At 31.4% G+C, this 18,060-nt stretch overlaps 1 protein-coding gene across 1 annotated transcript in view; it reads left to right on the forward strand.

Moving 5' to 3' along the window:
* The first annotated feature begins 1,375 nt into the window (after window positions 1-1,375).
* LOC129973857 (degenerin mec-4-like) overlaps window positions 1,376-18,060 on the forward strand; it is a 32,674-nt gene continuing 15,989 nt past the window's right edge. Inside the window, exons 1-5 of the mRNA XM_056087520.1 lie at window positions 1,376-1,509; window positions 2,285-2,589; window positions 8,446-8,563; window positions 10,970-11,100; window positions 15,873-15,994. Of these exons, the coding sequence (XP_055943495.1) occupies window positions 2,390-2,589; window positions 8,446-8,563; window positions 10,970-11,100; window positions 15,873-15,994 (571 nt within the window). The 5' untranslated portion in view covers window positions 1,376-1,509; window positions 2,285-2,389. The remainder of the gene's footprint in view (window positions 1,510-2,284; window positions 2,590-8,445; window positions 8,564-10,969; window positions 11,101-15,872; window positions 15,995-18,060) is intronic.

Here is an 18,060-nt window from a genome sequence, read left to right on the forward strand (position 1 = left end):
TCTTCATTATGCAGCAGCCATAAGGTACAGAAAGACTGTATACAATAGCAGCTTAATGAGTGTTGCTCAGTAACTAAAACAACGAATAATGTTATAAAACTGATTTAAAATTAGAGGAAGAATATTTTATGCTAAATTGGCATTACGAAAGAGCTCAAGTTTGAATGTTAATTTGATATAAAAATAGTTTTTCTGTAATAATTCTCAGAAATTATTGAAGAAAACATTTTAAATTTTGATTAATTTTTTAAAAATAAAAAATCTAACTAAAATTTCTAAAAACTTTTTTTTTTAGTGAGAATTTTAAAAAAAAAACTATTGGCGAATTGGATAGCTTTAGGTTCAATGGTCCTCTACGGATAACGTTTTGAAGTATTTTTTTTTATGAAGCTGCTTATATTCTGTCAGCTTATAGATATTATCAGGTTAAAAAAAACATTGGTTCTGAAACGAATGTTGAGTAATAGAATAAAAAGATATGAGAAGATTTTTAACAAAAGAAATTGAATTCTAAATAATATCTGAGTAGCAACTCTCTTTTAAAACATAATAACAGACTAGACATTGAATATTTTCCCCTTAATTCCGAATCTAAGACATCAGTTAAAAGACCGTTATTTTAATATGGTAAAGACACAACTTTCCCAAATAAAAACCTTGTAAAAATATATAATTAATGAAATTATAAATCTCTTGAAAATAATATGTAATAGCTAAAATTAAAAAAAATATTCAAGCGTCATTAACTGAAAATAGTACTTCAACACATAATGAAAGCGAAACTATTTTCATAATAAGCATGATGAAAAAGTAAAAATTAATAAATGTCTTTGAAGTACAAAGTATAATTCTTTATCTTCAGAAATAGACCTATATTTACATGCAAACTAAATGTTGATTAAAGCAAGAAAACATTCACATCACTCACGTAACCATAATTTTAACTAATAATTAATTGGTAAATAATGCGTAGAACTTTTGTTTTAAATAATTGGCTTGTTATTGAAACCTCTCGTGTACGAATACAGTTGAAGAAAAGGATCGATACACATCGTACGATGCAAATCGAACGGATGGGCTCAGCAGGTGGTTCTAGTGAGTTATTTGCTTTTGTTTTTTTTATTTGCAAGAATTTGATGAGTTAGAAGCAGCAGATGTAGACACGTGCGTGATAATTGGCAACCTTAAAAGGAAACCCATCTTTGCATATTTTACTTGACATTATTCTTGTCATTAGTTCTCAGAAGCGAAACAATAAAAAGTGTTATTTTTTGTTAATCGATATAATATGAAGGCATTCCCTTGATAAGCCAATGAAAATGCCTCTTTTCAATAAAGTTTGGAGGCTTGGCACTGGCAGGGGTAACAGATGATTAAGGATTCCTAAAGACAACAGAACTTGTTGTCGTTTTACTGTGCCAGAGATAATTTGCTAGTTGTTATTTACAAAGATTCGTTTCATTTTTATTTAACATACAAAGAATTTTTTTTTGAGTTTTCTCTTTTCAGGTAATTGCCAGAATTTTTAAATAACCATTAGTAGTTATTTTTCTGCTTCATTAGCTCATATATGTTTTTGAATACTTTTTATATCGATTTGAAGAAAAGTAAATGTACTACTTAGTTATTTGAAAGAATATTCCAAAAATTATTGCTAAACATGTAAGGAAGGAATTGGAATGTTTATGGAGTAGAAAATTTCCATAATTCAGTATTACTATATTGTAAAGCAAACAGCTTGAATGCATGAATAATTTAGATTTCTAAAAATAATTACTAAATTAATTCCAAATGAAATGATAAAAAAAAAACTCAAATATTTTTTTTGTATGTCAAGAAAGAAGAGGTTTCTAGAACAAATGCTTCTTTTAACAAATCAAACTGTATGGATGAAATTTTATTTTGCTATAATTTTGGAATTATTACGGAATTATTTGGAATAATTTAATTTAATGTAATACTGGAAATATTTTGCTACATTTTGGGATTTGGAATTAATTCAAGATGCTTGTAAAGGTAAGTTTGTATGTATTAAAATATTTAAAAAAACAGTATAAATCTTAGAAATACAATATAAATACATAATTTTTTTTGTGCATGAAGTGTTATATAACCTAGGGAAAAATATCAGAAATACATCCAGAAAGAACTAACGAAGAAGATTTCAATACGAACGAAAGAAATAAAAGAATTCTTCATCAATAATAAGATCATTAATATTTTTCTTCAGATTTTATATTTGAATTAGTCTTAGCTGATCTTATTTTCTTCGAAAACCATGCAGCTTGAACCTCTGAATCCGAAGAATCCGGAAGAATGTGTTCTGCCAGTTTCAATCGTTCCGTCACCTCTCTGCTCCAGCAAAAATTCTTGGACTGAGGACGAACTGATGGAATCCAAGTTCAGAAAAGTGAGCTTCTGGAGAACGAAGGCTCGTTTCCTGTTTCGCATTCTTCTGGCAGTCGGGTTCCTGGTGCAAAGCTGGAAATTTGTGGAGATGTACTTCCAGTATCCATCGACTGTAGAGCTTGAAGTGGTTCAACCTTCTGAAGTGGAAATGCCGGCCTTCACAGTCTGTAACATTAACGAGTGAGTTGAACTAACTCATTTCATATTTCTTTTAGTCCAAACTATGACTAAAATAGCCCTGATTTACTGATTAGGAGTTCATTAATTCCCATTCTCGAAATCTTGTTTTCCCCTGAGAAACGTTTTTTTTTTTTTTGCAATTCATTTGATGTAAGAAATATTTTGCTAAGATACAATAATTGATGAAAAATAAGAAAATGAGATATTAATTAGCAATAATTGTTAGAAAATTTTAACTCAATATTACCCAAATCGTTATTAGTAAGTCAAATTACAAACATTTGCTTAAAAATTTTGAAGAATATGGAACAAGATTTTACAAGAAGTTTTGTGACCCTATATCAAGTCAAGATACACAGTTTAAAAGCTATTTACTCTAGTCACGTATATTAAAATATTTTTGAGATTTAAATTGGGTTTGGAAAAGTGATTCATCTAGCTTATTAGATAAATTTAATTTGATTGATTAATTAATTTGGTTAATTAATAATTAAGTAACAAATCAAGATACAACATTTCATGTGAGATAAGGAACTGAAGCACCTAAGTTTCTGACCTATTGAAAAATTTGTCAGAACTTATGATGCCAATCTATATAACTTCATACAAAGATTGATGAATTTGGTGGGAAGTACACTTCCCCTGCTGCTTTTATAATTCTTTGTAGGAAAATATAGACAAGATATGTACTCATTTTAATTAAGGTTTTGCAAATGCATGTATTTTATTATTAAGCCTGAAAATAGGAATTAATTTCGGACTATCAGCACATTGGAAATAATATAAACAAACTCAATCCAATACAGTAATGACATATAAACAATTATTTACAATTCAGAAACAGGAATATCAACATTTTTAAAGTTAATTCTTATCCAAAGATTTTAAATGACCAACAAATAAATAATTTTAATAAAATCATTTAACTAATTTTTAGAAGTCCTAAATATATAACATATTATATGTAAAACATACGAAGGAAAGGATGTTATTTTAAATATTTACTGACAAACACTTGAGGAGATTTTATTAAAATAAATTCTACTGAAAATACAGAAAATTTAATTAACTAATGTCAATGACATGTATATGGTTTTTCTGTAAGAGGGATGCAAAAGTGCATATTATATACTTTTTCACACACACACACACAAAAAAAAATACGTTACTTATAGAGCAATATATATATATATATATATATATATATATATATATATATATATATATATATATATATATATATATATATATATATATATATATATATAATGTGTGTGTGTGCTTGCATTCGTGTGCGTGTGTGCAATTCCTACTTTTTATTTAATTAATTCTACACGTATAGAAAACTGATGATTTAAGCATTTTCTCACGCTCCGAGCAAAGAAATAAACCTGAAACATACATTTTTTATACCTATATCTAATGCTTACATTCTTTTAAAGATACCAAGATTCCCTTTCATAAGTCTATATGCGTCAAAAAAATCGCTACCAAAATCTCATAGTAGAATCATTGAAGAGAAAAATTCCTGCCTCTTTTGCTCTTGTGGCGAGATGCAGACTGACGTATCTCTTATCGTTTTTTCTGTGTACAAATGCCTTCCGGGTTGCAATAAATCGAAGTTAAAACACACACACACACGTACATGAAAATTATTTTTCCTGAATTGGTTTTGCTTACTTGAATACAAAATTAATGAAAAGCAATTTCTTATGTTTAGATTCGGAAAATATTTACAATGTTTTATTTTATTATTTGGAATAAGTATTTTAATGATCATTTATTACAGTTTAAATATAATAGTCACAATTAAGTTATAATAAAGTTGGTAAAATTTTAAATATATCTTCTTTTATGTCTTGCAAGTTATGGTTATACGTTACTAATTTAATTTTAATAAAAAATAAAATATGTGAATTTTTTTTTGAAAGTCATTGTACATATTTAATAAACATGTTATTTGAAGTTGAAAATGTATATATGTAGTATGTATCTACGTGCCCATTCTTTCTGTATAGTGTATGTATATATATATATGTGTGTGTGTGTAGTAGTGTATATATATGTATATATGTAGTAGTATATATATATGTATATATGTATCTAATTGCGCATACTTTCTGCATAATGTATTCTGTTAATGTATCGGTAAGCTCCAGTGTTATTAGTAGATATCAAGAGGAACAAAAATTGCAATCGAACATGATGTCGCAAACCAAATTCAGAGGGTGAAAATCACGAAAAACGCTCGTATGTTTTGACGTCACGTTGAAACGACAAAAAAAAAAAAAAAAAAAAAAAAAAAACAATAACTACAAGTAATTGATTTTATTAATTATTACAAGAAATGTTTGAATTGGCCATCGTTGACATTATTAACTGTCTTGAGCGACCTAACACGATTTTGCTAAGACGAAGCGCTTGAAGATATCAGGCATACTTTTGAATTTTGCCGCATTGACGATAATCCGCGCTATGAGACCATCTGTTATGTCCATAAGCATCATATATAAATGATGCAGGAAAAAGTCACAAGGTCACCGGTTGTGATCCGGTGAATATGGAGACCAATCAATGGACCTCGCTTAAGCTTGTCCTTCAGTATGTAATATCGGATGATTATGCATTTGTGCAGAATGCAGGAAAATGTTCAGGGGCACCATCGTCCATGAATTAAATGTTTTTCTGCACTGCATCTAGTACATTTAGTAACATTTCCGGAAGGATGTGTTACTGTAAAACAAGACACGTTGCTTGATTCCGGTGGCTTCAAGGGACAATCATCCAGAATTCCTGCCCACAAGTTGACACAATCAAGTTGAGATTTCCAGAATACCCTGGCATACATAATATCAAAGATTCTGAATTCTAGGTGCACAATGGCGGCTCTGGATTTGACTGTAAGGTTGGGCTGCAGTGTTCATTTTTAAAAATAATAAACTAATTAGAGACCATTGTTTAAAATTAGTCCCTTATAATTCTGATTTGCAGGCAGAATTGGTGGCAATTAATTTTGAAAGTAGCTGGACTTTGAAAAATTGCGTAAAATTAATTTTTTATAGATAGCTTTTTATAAATTAAAATTTTAAAGAAAAAGAAATGCAATTCTAAATTTATTAATGATATAAAATTAAACATGATCAAGGCTGAAGGGTTGGTAGGCTTGTCCTGGGTGAAACACATGCCGGTATCCCGGGTACTGAATTAGCCGACCATCATGCCAAGTCTGCAACAACCGAGGGAGAATTGATTGCAATTCCGTGGTCCTATTCATATTTAAAGAGAAAAAGTTTGTTTTGGATGAATGGTAATGATATTAGAATAGTTCAAACAAATATGTCAGAGGGTACGTTCCCAGTGTTGATTTTAATCTATTAACACTTAATAAATACGTATTATTTTTTGTTTTTGAGCATTGTCTTTTTCCTTTTTATTTACATAGATTTCATATCATAAACAGCCCATTCTGCATCTTCGGTGGCCTGGGTGACGCCGACCACTTCGCGTTCGAATGTACGCTCACTAGTTCTTATCACCTCACATGCCCCTAAAGCGAATTCAAACCTCATTGGTTTCTTAATGTACTCAGGAATGGGTCTTCGCTGAAGATGATGGGAAATATTTGTGAAGTCTGGAGAGATATTTGTGAAGAAATTCAGAAGTGGCTATGATGATGGATCTGTGTCTTGGGTTGTTTGCAGTCTTGTTTTAATTGATTCTTTATTTATGTAATTATTCTGGCACCCCTTCTAATTGTTTTTTTTATATATGATCATGGCTATTAAAAACTTTGTACGCTTCTGTTCATATTCTTCATTTACCTTCTAATGGTGCTTTTTTTGGGTTTCTCATTCCAGATCTGATTTATATTTTCACCTTTTATTTGTATCATTCACTGATTTTTCACTTTATATAATGGGATAGATATATGATTTTAAATATTGGTATATTGTTTGATATTGCTGTATAGTATACTATGTCTTTGATTCTTTGGAGATTGTGATATTTTTTTTAATGTTTTTATGTGTTACTGCTTTCTATATGTACTTTTCAACGTAGTCTCCTGAACCCACAATTGGTTTGCTATTTAATTTAAATATTCTATGAATGAACTCAATTGAACTGAATTGAATTGAGTCAAATGAACTATAATGTATATCCTTATTTACCGCCCATATTCTGGCGATAAATATAAACCTTTCAAAAAATAAATAAATGATGGATCTCTTCCTGGCGATTTTCAAGGTCTTACACCCTTTCGGGTAGGAAGGAGGGTTGTCGTGAAGTAGACCAAAACTAAGAATACCCTGGCATGAGGATAATCCACCACCCATATATACGTATTATGTGTGTTGATATGCCTGCTAGATTCGGAGCTTGCATGCGGCTTTCTCGATTTTAGTTCTAGCAACATGGTTTGAGCTTACTTACCAAGCTTCATTGCAAATTTCGACTTCTCTTAATGTCTACTAAAAACTATCGAAAGTTGGGTTATTAACAGAACACCCGGCATATACAAAACTGAATATCCCTTTTTTTTATTTGAACCTTATACAATTTGACGGATTCAAATGAAATTTAGCACACATGTTCCTTAGCGCCTAGAGTAGTATGCACGCCCTTCTAAGGGGGAGGAGAGGTTAAAATGCTTGTTAATGGACTTTTTCTTCTATAATTTCTGATCTAATCATTATACCAACATTTTTTATATCATCTTAAAATTCAAAACATTAGTTTTATAGTGTCTTGGGTTGTCTGCAGTCTTTATAGTGATATTCATTTCATTCCCCTACAACTTTTCTTTGAGTTTTAATCAATTTTACAGAATTATTTTAAACAGCTTTTATCAATTCCATTTTTTGTACGACAAATTGTGCTACTTATAATTATAAATATCTTGCTTTTATTACATACTAGCTTTTACCCGCGACTTCGTACGCGTGGAAATAGATTGGAATTTATAGCATCAATGGTTTTATCTTTTTTACTCCTGCGCATTTTCAACGCCAATTGAGGCAACACAAATGTATGAATTTTCTACGCCAGTTGGGGTAACGCAATATAGATTATAAATTTTTAATTTCCTTTATTCTGTTGTATTTTAATTCAAAAGTACTTCAGAATGAATCCGAAAGATCGATTAATTAACGATGTTTAATTTTAAATGTATCGAACACTAAGAAAATAAACAGAATCGTTTGAAATAATAGTCAAAATTATCTTAAGCCTAATCTCATTGGCGTGGGAAAAAAACAACAATCCTGAAGCTTTACTCATTTGGCGATTTTTGGCGGTAAAGTAGTTTTTAATTAATAAACAATTAACCACTGAATTAAACGGAATAAATAGTAGCCTATGTCCTATTCCAGACTATAATCTATCTCTCAGCTAAATTTCATCCAATTCTGTTCAGCCGTTCTGGCGTGATTGACTAACAAACATCCATCCATCCATCCAAACATTCACATTTATAATAGTAGTATAGATTTATAGAGCAAATAGATAAGACAAAATCGTGGGCACAGCAGGTTATTTATTAGAAAGAACTTACATCATTTTTAAAGTAAGATAATGAAAAAAGAAAATTTAATTTGGAAGGTGTTTTTGATTGACATACTAGAAAAGAATTACTGCTGACTCTTCATATTTTTGAGATATTAAAATCACATAATTCTTTTAATCACATTTCCTTTGATTCTTTTTATTATTACACGATCCCACTAATTATTTTTAATTGGATTTTCTAGCCATTGTGTTTTAATATAAATGGATATCATTATCCATTTATGTCTTTATATTGAAAATATATTAATATTGAAAAATATAATTATTTTTACAGAATATATTTCATTACAGAATACGATCCACTCCTTACTGCGAAACATATTCAGAAGACTGTGGCAGTCCAGATTCAGATCCAGAATTCTGCATGGATTTTCATGAATATTGTCATCTCGTCAATAATTCGAAACAGGTCTATTCTTTAAAAATATTTATATTTCAAAATGCATAGAGCAGACAAAAACACGAGGTTTTGCAGTAGTTTAATATGTGATAGCTTTCAATCTCATATAAAATCTCACTTTGATTTGTTTGTTTGAACCTTATTAAATTCCACACTTTTGATGGATTCGAACGAAATAGGACAAACATATTCCTTAGAAATTGGAAGGATCAACCTCAGTATTAAAAATTTCAGCGTATTTGTAAAGGGAATGCAACGGAAGTAAAATAAGTTTACACTTTTCCACCCATCACTTAGGAATATATTGTCAAAAAAAATCCTTTTTGCATTATATTAAAATTTAATAAAAGGCTTTACTTGAATGTTAATTCCAGTTTTACACATTTTTTTTGTTTGTAATAGATTTTCTATATTAATTTGAACAAAATGTTTACCATTCTTTTTGTAGAACTTATTTCACTGTTTAAATCATAACATTAGTCGCATGCTTTTATCATTGTTAAGTTGCTTTCTTCAGACTTCTATGTTTTCATTTTTACTATATTGAATAAAAGAAAAATATTTTAATATGCACTTCAAATAATTTACATTAAACAGCTCCTTTTAAAATAGTTGCATTTTTTTGTTAGGTCTAGTTTTGTCTCATAGATTAAAACTTTTAAGATTTCAAACTTCTACTTGACATATATATCTTAAAAGTTCTGAAGGAGGTGAACGCAAAAATTGTACTACCTAAAAATATATGTTTATTGCTTTTTCTTACGTACATATGGAACAGATAAAAGTAAACGAAGTCGATAATACAGCGATTAATTGTTATAATAAATTATTCAGAGACATAAAAGAGAAATGCTTACAGTTTCACTCTATAAATTGACTTCACTACTTTTTTCACGAATTATATATCAACGATGAATATGCTACTTTCTTGGGATATAAAAATGTAGCTTTATATAGAAAGTGTATTGACCGTATACTAAGTATTGAAACATGGCAAATACTAATCACATCAATGTTTCATTTCTAGAATCTTTTATCACTGATAGCAGCACATAAAGTTTTAAAAAAATCAGTGAAACAGTATACTCTTCTGCACCACAGAAGCAGCAAAACAATTAAATCTATCATTGATAATTTTTCATTTTAGCCTTAAGATTGTAAATTCTACTTAAAAAACGATATACTGAAACCTAATATTTTTTTAAGGTTTCAGTGTATAAAAATATTATACTTATTTTAAAATTATTCAGTTTTTTCATCTAGAAATAATAATAATAATGAATTAGAAAAATAGTAAGGTATCGAATTAGGATGACATTAAATATTTATGCAGAAACAGGAAAGAAATAGATGATTAAAAATACGAACAGAATGTGATTTTTTCATATCAATTTAATGTAAAATTTAAAAAGTAATGTAAAATTTTTATGAGCACTTTTCTCCAACTGGGAAACGATTATACAGTTGATAATTTAATAATCTTTCATAACAGGTTGTGACATTTTCGTGTTTAGTTGAATAATGCAAATACAATTTTAGAATTCTTTGCCCCTTTATATTATTGCAATCAGTAATTAATTTTTCAGTAATCTTTGATACAAAGATATCTACAAATGGATGACAAGGGATTTTGTTTCTTTTTTATCTTGAATATCAATAACTGATAGACAAATTTCTTGAGGCAAATGCTGCACTTTAATTATAAATAATATATGTTGTTGCTGCTTCTGATGGCACTTGCCATGGAAAAGCCCACTGATTCCAAATTCAGCGATTTTAAGCCGAGAGAGAGCGTCTCTTGTTTAGTAGCACCAATTAGAGCCAAGAGTGCGATTTTAATACTCACGCATCACATTTGCTTGCACAGCCCCTTTTTAAAGGAGGGCACATTCACACATCTCACAGATAGAACAGATGAAGAACAACCCTGTCCGAACCGGGACTCGAATCCACGTCGCCCAGATAACGATAACGGGGAAGACGCGTTGCCCTATGCCAGGACGCCGGCATATAACATCTTAATCTACTGAATAGTTAAAATATGCTGCAATTTTTATTAAAGAATTTGATGAGATTCTATATGACTCTTATTCCATCGATAAAAAATTTGTAAAGCTCATTGCATTACAATAGACGATTCTATCTGAAAATTACTTAGCGTATTCTGTATTTCATAATTATGCAAGAGAATTATCCTTCTTAAAATATTGTTACTGAATTTCTATCAATCATATATAATGCATATTTCAATATATCTGCAAATAATAACCACTTCCAATTTGTTCCTTCTTCTGAATTAATTCCGAAAAGAAAAGGAAAGACTAAAGTTTAAAATATTACAATAAGAGATAAGATTGTTATAAAACATCTGCCTCAAAATTTTTAACGAAAATGAATTTTTTTTATTCCTTTCAGGTAAGTAGGTTCAGGGACGTCTCCAGATTTAGACATCTGTCTAGGTTCGAACAGCAGATGTTTGGGCATCAATACGAATCCTTTGTTTCTATGTGCACTGTCGAAACCGATGACGAAGAAACTAATTGCACGTAAGTCGCAGATTTTTAAAATTGTACTATTTAGCTAAAATGTTTGTAACGAAAATCGTTCGATGGATGTGAGATATTGGATGTTGGAAGAGACTTCATTCCAGAAGAAAATTCGAAACACAGGTAGCAAAACATAGCTGATGCGTGCTCAAAGATAACATTTGCAGAAATCAACAACACACCGAAATCGTTTTTAAACAATAGCAACAACAATTTAGGGCCGTAAGTGCAGCTCTGCAATCGACTCTCCAAACCTGGAATTGACTCTCATGTGAACGTCGCCAATTACATAGTCTCCATTACAGAGCACACAATGTTCTAGATAGATCTCTGGATATCTGCTCCTAATACAGATATCACAATAATTATTGTATTTTCAGAACTTTAATTTTTTTGCGAAGACCGGGAGTTATTGTTCTGGTTTCATTAAGCATCCATTAAAAATATACGTATATCATTCTTCTTCATTATGAGACTCACTGCTAAGAGAAACACTGTTACAGATTCGTCACAATATTATCCTATTAAATATAGATAATTTACCTAGAAATATATTTCATTACGACTAAGATTTTTCAATATAGGTACTATGGAAAATTATCGTGAATACAGTTAATCAGTATATTTTAGTCAAGATAAAGAATTAATGATATTGATGTATGACACGTAAGCTTTTCTTGCTAATATTACGAGGCAATAGTTTTTTCAAATAGCTTTTCTTTTTATCAGTCATTTTACATAGTTAATTTTACAGTTAATAGTAAGAAATTATTGCTTTCAATGCTAAGTTAATATATTATAAGGATTATCATAATTTAGTGACATCCCAGTTAAAATCTTTTAAACCTTCTGTGACAAAATAAATTTTTGTACTTTATTACAATGATCAGATAGGGCGCCTCTTTACCTTAAATAATATTTCATAATTCAAATAGGAACAATATGATAAAGATTACTTTATAGTCACAGCACAAAAAACAAAAATCTACGTTTGTATCTGAGGTTTACTTGGCTATTTAAAGAATACGCGAAACCGCCTTTTACATAAGATGCCAAGATTTCGCTAAGATGGTTGTTTTCTACATAATGCGTTTCATTTGTTGGCGATTTATCACGTGTTATTAATTTTTTAACGATGTATCAATGGGACAGTAAATATCAAGTATCCTATTGTTACTTTGAGTTATCAGTAATATTATTTTTACTTTCTTGTATGCGAAGTATTGTAAATCTTCCAAAAATTCGAACTTGAGATTTTGATAAAATCCATGTTGCCTGGGTGCCGAACCAGTTATCCCAGAGCTTGACGACAAAATAGATAATGCTGGAAACTTCGAGAATTTTAACGATCCATCCAATAGGAACTGAGATACGCCCTGAACCTTCTCCCACCGCCTCCGGGGAACTATAAAAGGAGTCGGAATCGTAGACAAGTAACGAGTCATTTTTCATTCCGTCTCCAGCCATGGAAGGAGGCGGACGCTCAGATGACTCGAGCAGTTGCGTGAGCAAGGGTAGTGGTAGAAGTGTTTATCCAGGAAGTTTCTTTGAGATTTCTGAATATATGCAGGAAATTAAGAATCACTGCTAATTTCTACGAAGTACGAGCAGATGGCTGGAACACTACAGGGATAAAGTAAAGTATTATGAAGCTCAAACTAGTAAAAATGCTTCTGAATTAGAGTGGGAAAAGGAACATAGAGATCAAGTTTCTCTTCTAAAGAAAGCAAAACTCTGCATCAGGAGAGGCTGCAGAGCACATGAAGGGGATAAGAACCTTTGCATACATATCGAAATTCTACAGGCCAGATGCAAAAGACTTAATTCCATTTGCATTAACCTTCATCGACACCTTAGAGCAGATGAGACGAAATAATCTAGAGCACACAACCCAATATCTTGATGATAAATCCAAATTACAAGAAATTCAAACCGAAATCAATAGTATTGAAGGAGATTTAGGGAAACTGGGCCCTTGCCCCATCAGGAACTGTGAAAAACATACTCAGGAAAACGAAAAACACATGAAATAAACAACAAGAGTAATGGAAATTTTCAAACAGTAAATCCTAGAAAAGCTGCTAAAATACGAAAAACTGAAGGAAAACAAGAAAGTATGGACACTTCAAACAGATTTGAGGTACTGAGCCAAATCCAGGACACCCAAGAAAAAATCAAATTTACACCAGCAACCATAAATCTTAAACTATCAAGTAATTACAACATCACACTGCAAGAAATCCATAGAAAATCCCCCCAAACAGTAAACAGGCTCATCAGGAATATGATCGCTATACAACCAGCAACTGAAGAGGAAAGAAGTAAAATTATTGAAGTATTAGCAGAAAAGAAGGAAGAATTTGTTCTCTCAGAAAATTTTGAAGAAAGACCAATTAAAGTAATGCTAAAAGGACTCCCCCTAAATGCCGAAAAGGATGAAATCGTCAAAGAGTTAGAAGAAAGAAACTACAAGATCAATAGAATATCTCAGCTAAGAAACTTTAAGATGCAAACCCTGTATCCAATATTCCTCCTAGAAATCAAGAAGTCTGGTAATACCCAAAATATCTTCAATGAAAAATCCCTCCTTCATCTTAGAATTAAAATTGAAAACTACAGAAGAAAAAACACTGCTACCATGTGCTACAATTGTGCAGGCTTCCACCATGCGGCCAGGAATTGCAGAATGACACCGAAATGTATCAGATGTGGTGGTACGCACGCAACCAGAGACTGCAGCATTAAGGAGAAAATCCAAGACCCAGTTTGCATCAACTCTAAGGAAACTGGTCACACAGCTGCCTGGAAAGGATGTTCCAAATTTCCCAAACTGACAACCATTAACGGAAGAACCTCCTACGCAGAAATGACGAAGAAAAATCAAAGAAAACAAGACCCAAAACCCATCTCCCCACCTAGCAAACAGAACACGGAGCCCACTTTAATGGTTAATGAAGAAATCCCCTCACTGCAAGAAACCATGCAAATCATCAAGGATCTTAGAGAAATACTACAGGAATTCCCCAAATTAAGGGAAGCAGTTAAACTTGCAGGGAAAACAAACAATAAAGAAGAGAAACAGTTGATTATCCTAAATGCGCTGATCGGCTAAGTCCCTCCAAAAGCAAAGACATCCCTCAGCAATAATCCAGCTTTCTGATTGGTCTCCCAGGTACAATAGTTTATCCGCTTCCGGACCCTCTCCAAGACCAAAATGCTCCATGCTTCACCCTCTCCTACTCCCTTGACCGTCTGCTTTGCTATTGGCTGAGACATCTCACCCACTCTCCCTCACCTGCCATGCGACTTTTCCTCGGAGGACTTTTCCTCATTTCTTCTTCAACCACTTAACACCAAGGACCATAGAAAGTCGATGGCATTCATGTAAAGCCATGTTACTTTACTACCACCTCTAGCCACTACAGGAGATAGTTTCTCAGGAAGCGGGCTCTCCTTTAACCACCACCATTCATTCAGACAAGTAACGAGTCTTCGAGAGGATAGCGAAGCAACGGCGGAGTGCCAGCGTCGTGTGAAACCCAAGCTATTGATGAACTGAGCTGTGGCGTTTATTGTGGAAAGCAGCATCAAGTGTGGGCAGTAGCCAGTCGTGTGGTAGTGAATCGGCAGTTGGACACCGATAAAGCGAGGACACAGGGGTGAAGTTCAGCCGTTTGGAGAGACCGTAGAGCGAATCTCTGAGGATCCCCTCTCCTGCTGAATTCTGTCTGGTCGCTTTGTGTGCTGTGGTCGATTACTGCTTGCGGGCTACTGTTTGCTGTAGTGTGCTGCTGTGTGCTGTCCTGTGTTCGTCTGGGCTGTAAATATTTGTCGTCTTTGTGTTAGTGTCTTAGTGTTAAATAAACATCGTTGTTGTTTTCTACTGAGGTCTGCTGATTGCGTTTTCACACCATATACCCAATATAGGCACACCCAGTGATCCGTAACAATATATATTCACCCAACAGATTACATTAAAATGGTAAATTCACGCCAAAGATCTTCATATCGCAACTATTATTCGCCAATGCATTGTAAGGCACTAACGAACTTACCAAAAATCTACAATTTTATGTGGTAAAGAGTTTATTATCGAGTATGCGACAAAGTTTTGGGAAGATCATTTTGCTGACTAAAGCATGATATTGCTTATACTCTGGCATACTATCTATTAATTCCGACAATTGCGATGCTACATGAATGATGGAAAAATCGCTAAGAATGCTCTACAGGCCGGATGGAGTACCTGGAGCTGATATAGTCCTATAACGATCAAATTTGGCTAGTAGCTACTTAAAGAATAGTTGCTAACTAAGAAAATAATGATGTTTTTAATGAAAATTTAATCAAAATGTTAACTTTTTCTTTCATCATATTCAGAATTTATTATTGCACAAAAACTATTTTTACACCATTTTAAAATTAAAAAAATTACGGATTTCAGGGATATTAGTTTTATTCCATACAATTTTTTGCTCCAATTTTAGTAAATCTTTAAAAATATATTTTACAGCGACAATTTCAATTATTCTATTGACTGCATTTATATACTAGAGCGTTGCGACAATATTAAATGTATTTTTTTTTGTACATGCGTTATCGCTGCGTCACAAATAAAAGTTTAAAAAATAAAATAAAAAAGATGTATTAAGCCTAAAATATTAGCAAGAATTAATCTTTTGGATTAGATGTTCAAATATTCTTAATTTTTTTTTTGATACTTCTAGTAAAATATTTTTTTTTTTCATTTTAACTTCCTGTATTTCTTTCAGTTCCGATCCAATATTGATTCCAGCTCTGAGTTTTTCATACGAAATTCCTTTCAACTGCTACATGATGTATTCTTTGCACGAAAAGCCCAATGAAGAACCTTTAACTGTGCCTGTTTCAACTCGTAAGTATGTGAAGCCTTATATGTAAAGTTTAGATATTTTTGTTTGGTTCTTGTAATAATATTTGAATTTGAATAGTCGTTGTTTGAAGATTATAAAACTTTAATAGAAATAGTTAATTTTATACAATTTAAATTAACTACAAAATAATATTCTATTAGAATCATTGGAAATGAATTTGATTGAATTTTTATTGCATTATAAAATGACATTGTTCTGGTACTTTTTATTAGGTTCATACGATTGAAGAATTGTAATTAATGCTGCTATAAGACAGAATAAACCAATGAAAGCGTCATTGATTATAGAAAAATTATACTAAGGACTTAAAAGCTTACAGATTCATAAATCAAAAAATACTCAGACAGACACAAACACAAATGAAAAACGGTAATCAAATACCAAGACAATATAATTCGCAGAATTAGCAGCTAAATGTATCAAATTTCATTGCGTCATTTCTCAGAGGAATGATTTCTTTTATTTCAATTGCAATTGTCCCCAATTATATATATTAGCATTCAATTTCACGATGTCTCATGAATTATCTCATGATTGTAATTCTGTCAAGTATACTTATTGGTTATGTACAGAAGATTAGTTAAAAAACATTTTCATTGAATGATTTTCATTGAATTGAAGGGGAAATCATTTCTCCAAAGCATTTTATTTTCCATCAGTAACTCGAGACTATTACTATCGTGTCTTCATCTCCCTGTGTTTCTGTTTAAGACGTTGTAGATGCCACAATACTTAACATTAACAAAGGAATGGTATATTAACAGAGATGATGTAGGAATTTTCCGGTCCTAGGTTGTGCACATTACGACCCCCTTTTATACTAAATAGGCCAATTTAGTTTTGCATCTCAACACATTTTAAATTTAACATGTTAATGCTTTATTTTTGATTAAAATTTCATTTTATTAGCTGTATGAAAATGCACATGCTTTTATTTATTTATTATCCCTCAAGATTACAAGGCATCAATGCTTGCACATAATATTATTCAATCAGGCATTTGACATTTACATAAAGTGCCATTATTAAACGAAAGTAATAAAAAGATATAAATCTGATCAATTCCATCAGACAAAATGCTTATATTACCCTGATTTTTAATATATTATATATATATATATATATATATATATATATATATATATATATATATATATATATATATATATATATATATATATATATATATACTGATAATATATTATATATAAACTGAAGCTTTGTAAAAATGCTTTAATCAGCTGTTCCCACACTCCGAGTGAAGGAATAAAATACTGTCCAGCTAAGCACATTCTTTTAAAAGATCCCTATGATTCCCTTACTTATGATTGACACGTGTTAGAAATCCCTATTAAAATCTCACATTATATATTCACAGGGATAAAATTTTCATCAACTTTTCCTCATTTAGTGTTGTGCTCGTCGCTTTTGCTTGTGAAAAATAAAATAAAATAATAATGTCTCCCGGGACGGAAATAAAACGAAGTTAAAAAATCGAAAGTCTCTTCACTGTCTTCGAAACTGCCTTCTGCTTCACAAAATTATTATATATGTACTGATATTTCAAAATATTTAATTAATTTTCAAGATTTTATCTTAATTTAGCCCATAGTAAGTTCATTCTCTTATTTCTTGATCCAATTCCACTTTCTCTACTTAATTAATTCAAGAGAAGCTATATAAAATTGCTGCATCGGCTAAACGCCGACACATTTTCACTCTCCGCTTGAAGGGATAGGAAAATGTCCAGTAAGCACATTCTTTTTAAAAGATCCCTGTGTGTTCTCTTATTTGTGATTGACATGCATCAGAAATCCCCATCAGAATCTTATTAATATATTAGCACTATGAAAAAATATTTTCCCTTATCAAAATCTGAGGTTATATAAGACGAGGGATAATTTATTTCGTTCTTTTTCGACTTCGGCTTTTGTGGCGCGCTGTGGCGGACGTGCCTTGTCCGCGTCTCTGCTTGTAAATAATTATGCTTTCCCGATGGATTAAAATTAATTTAAAAATGTAAAATGTCTCATCTATGTCTTCAAAA

This window comes from Argiope bruennichi, chromosome 1 (genome assembly GCF_947563725.1).
Source record: "Argiope bruennichi chromosome 1, qqArgBrue1.1, whole genome shotgun sequence".
Classification (NCBI taxonomy): Eukaryota; Metazoa; Arthropoda; class Arachnida; order Araneae; family Araneidae; genus Argiope; species Argiope bruennichi.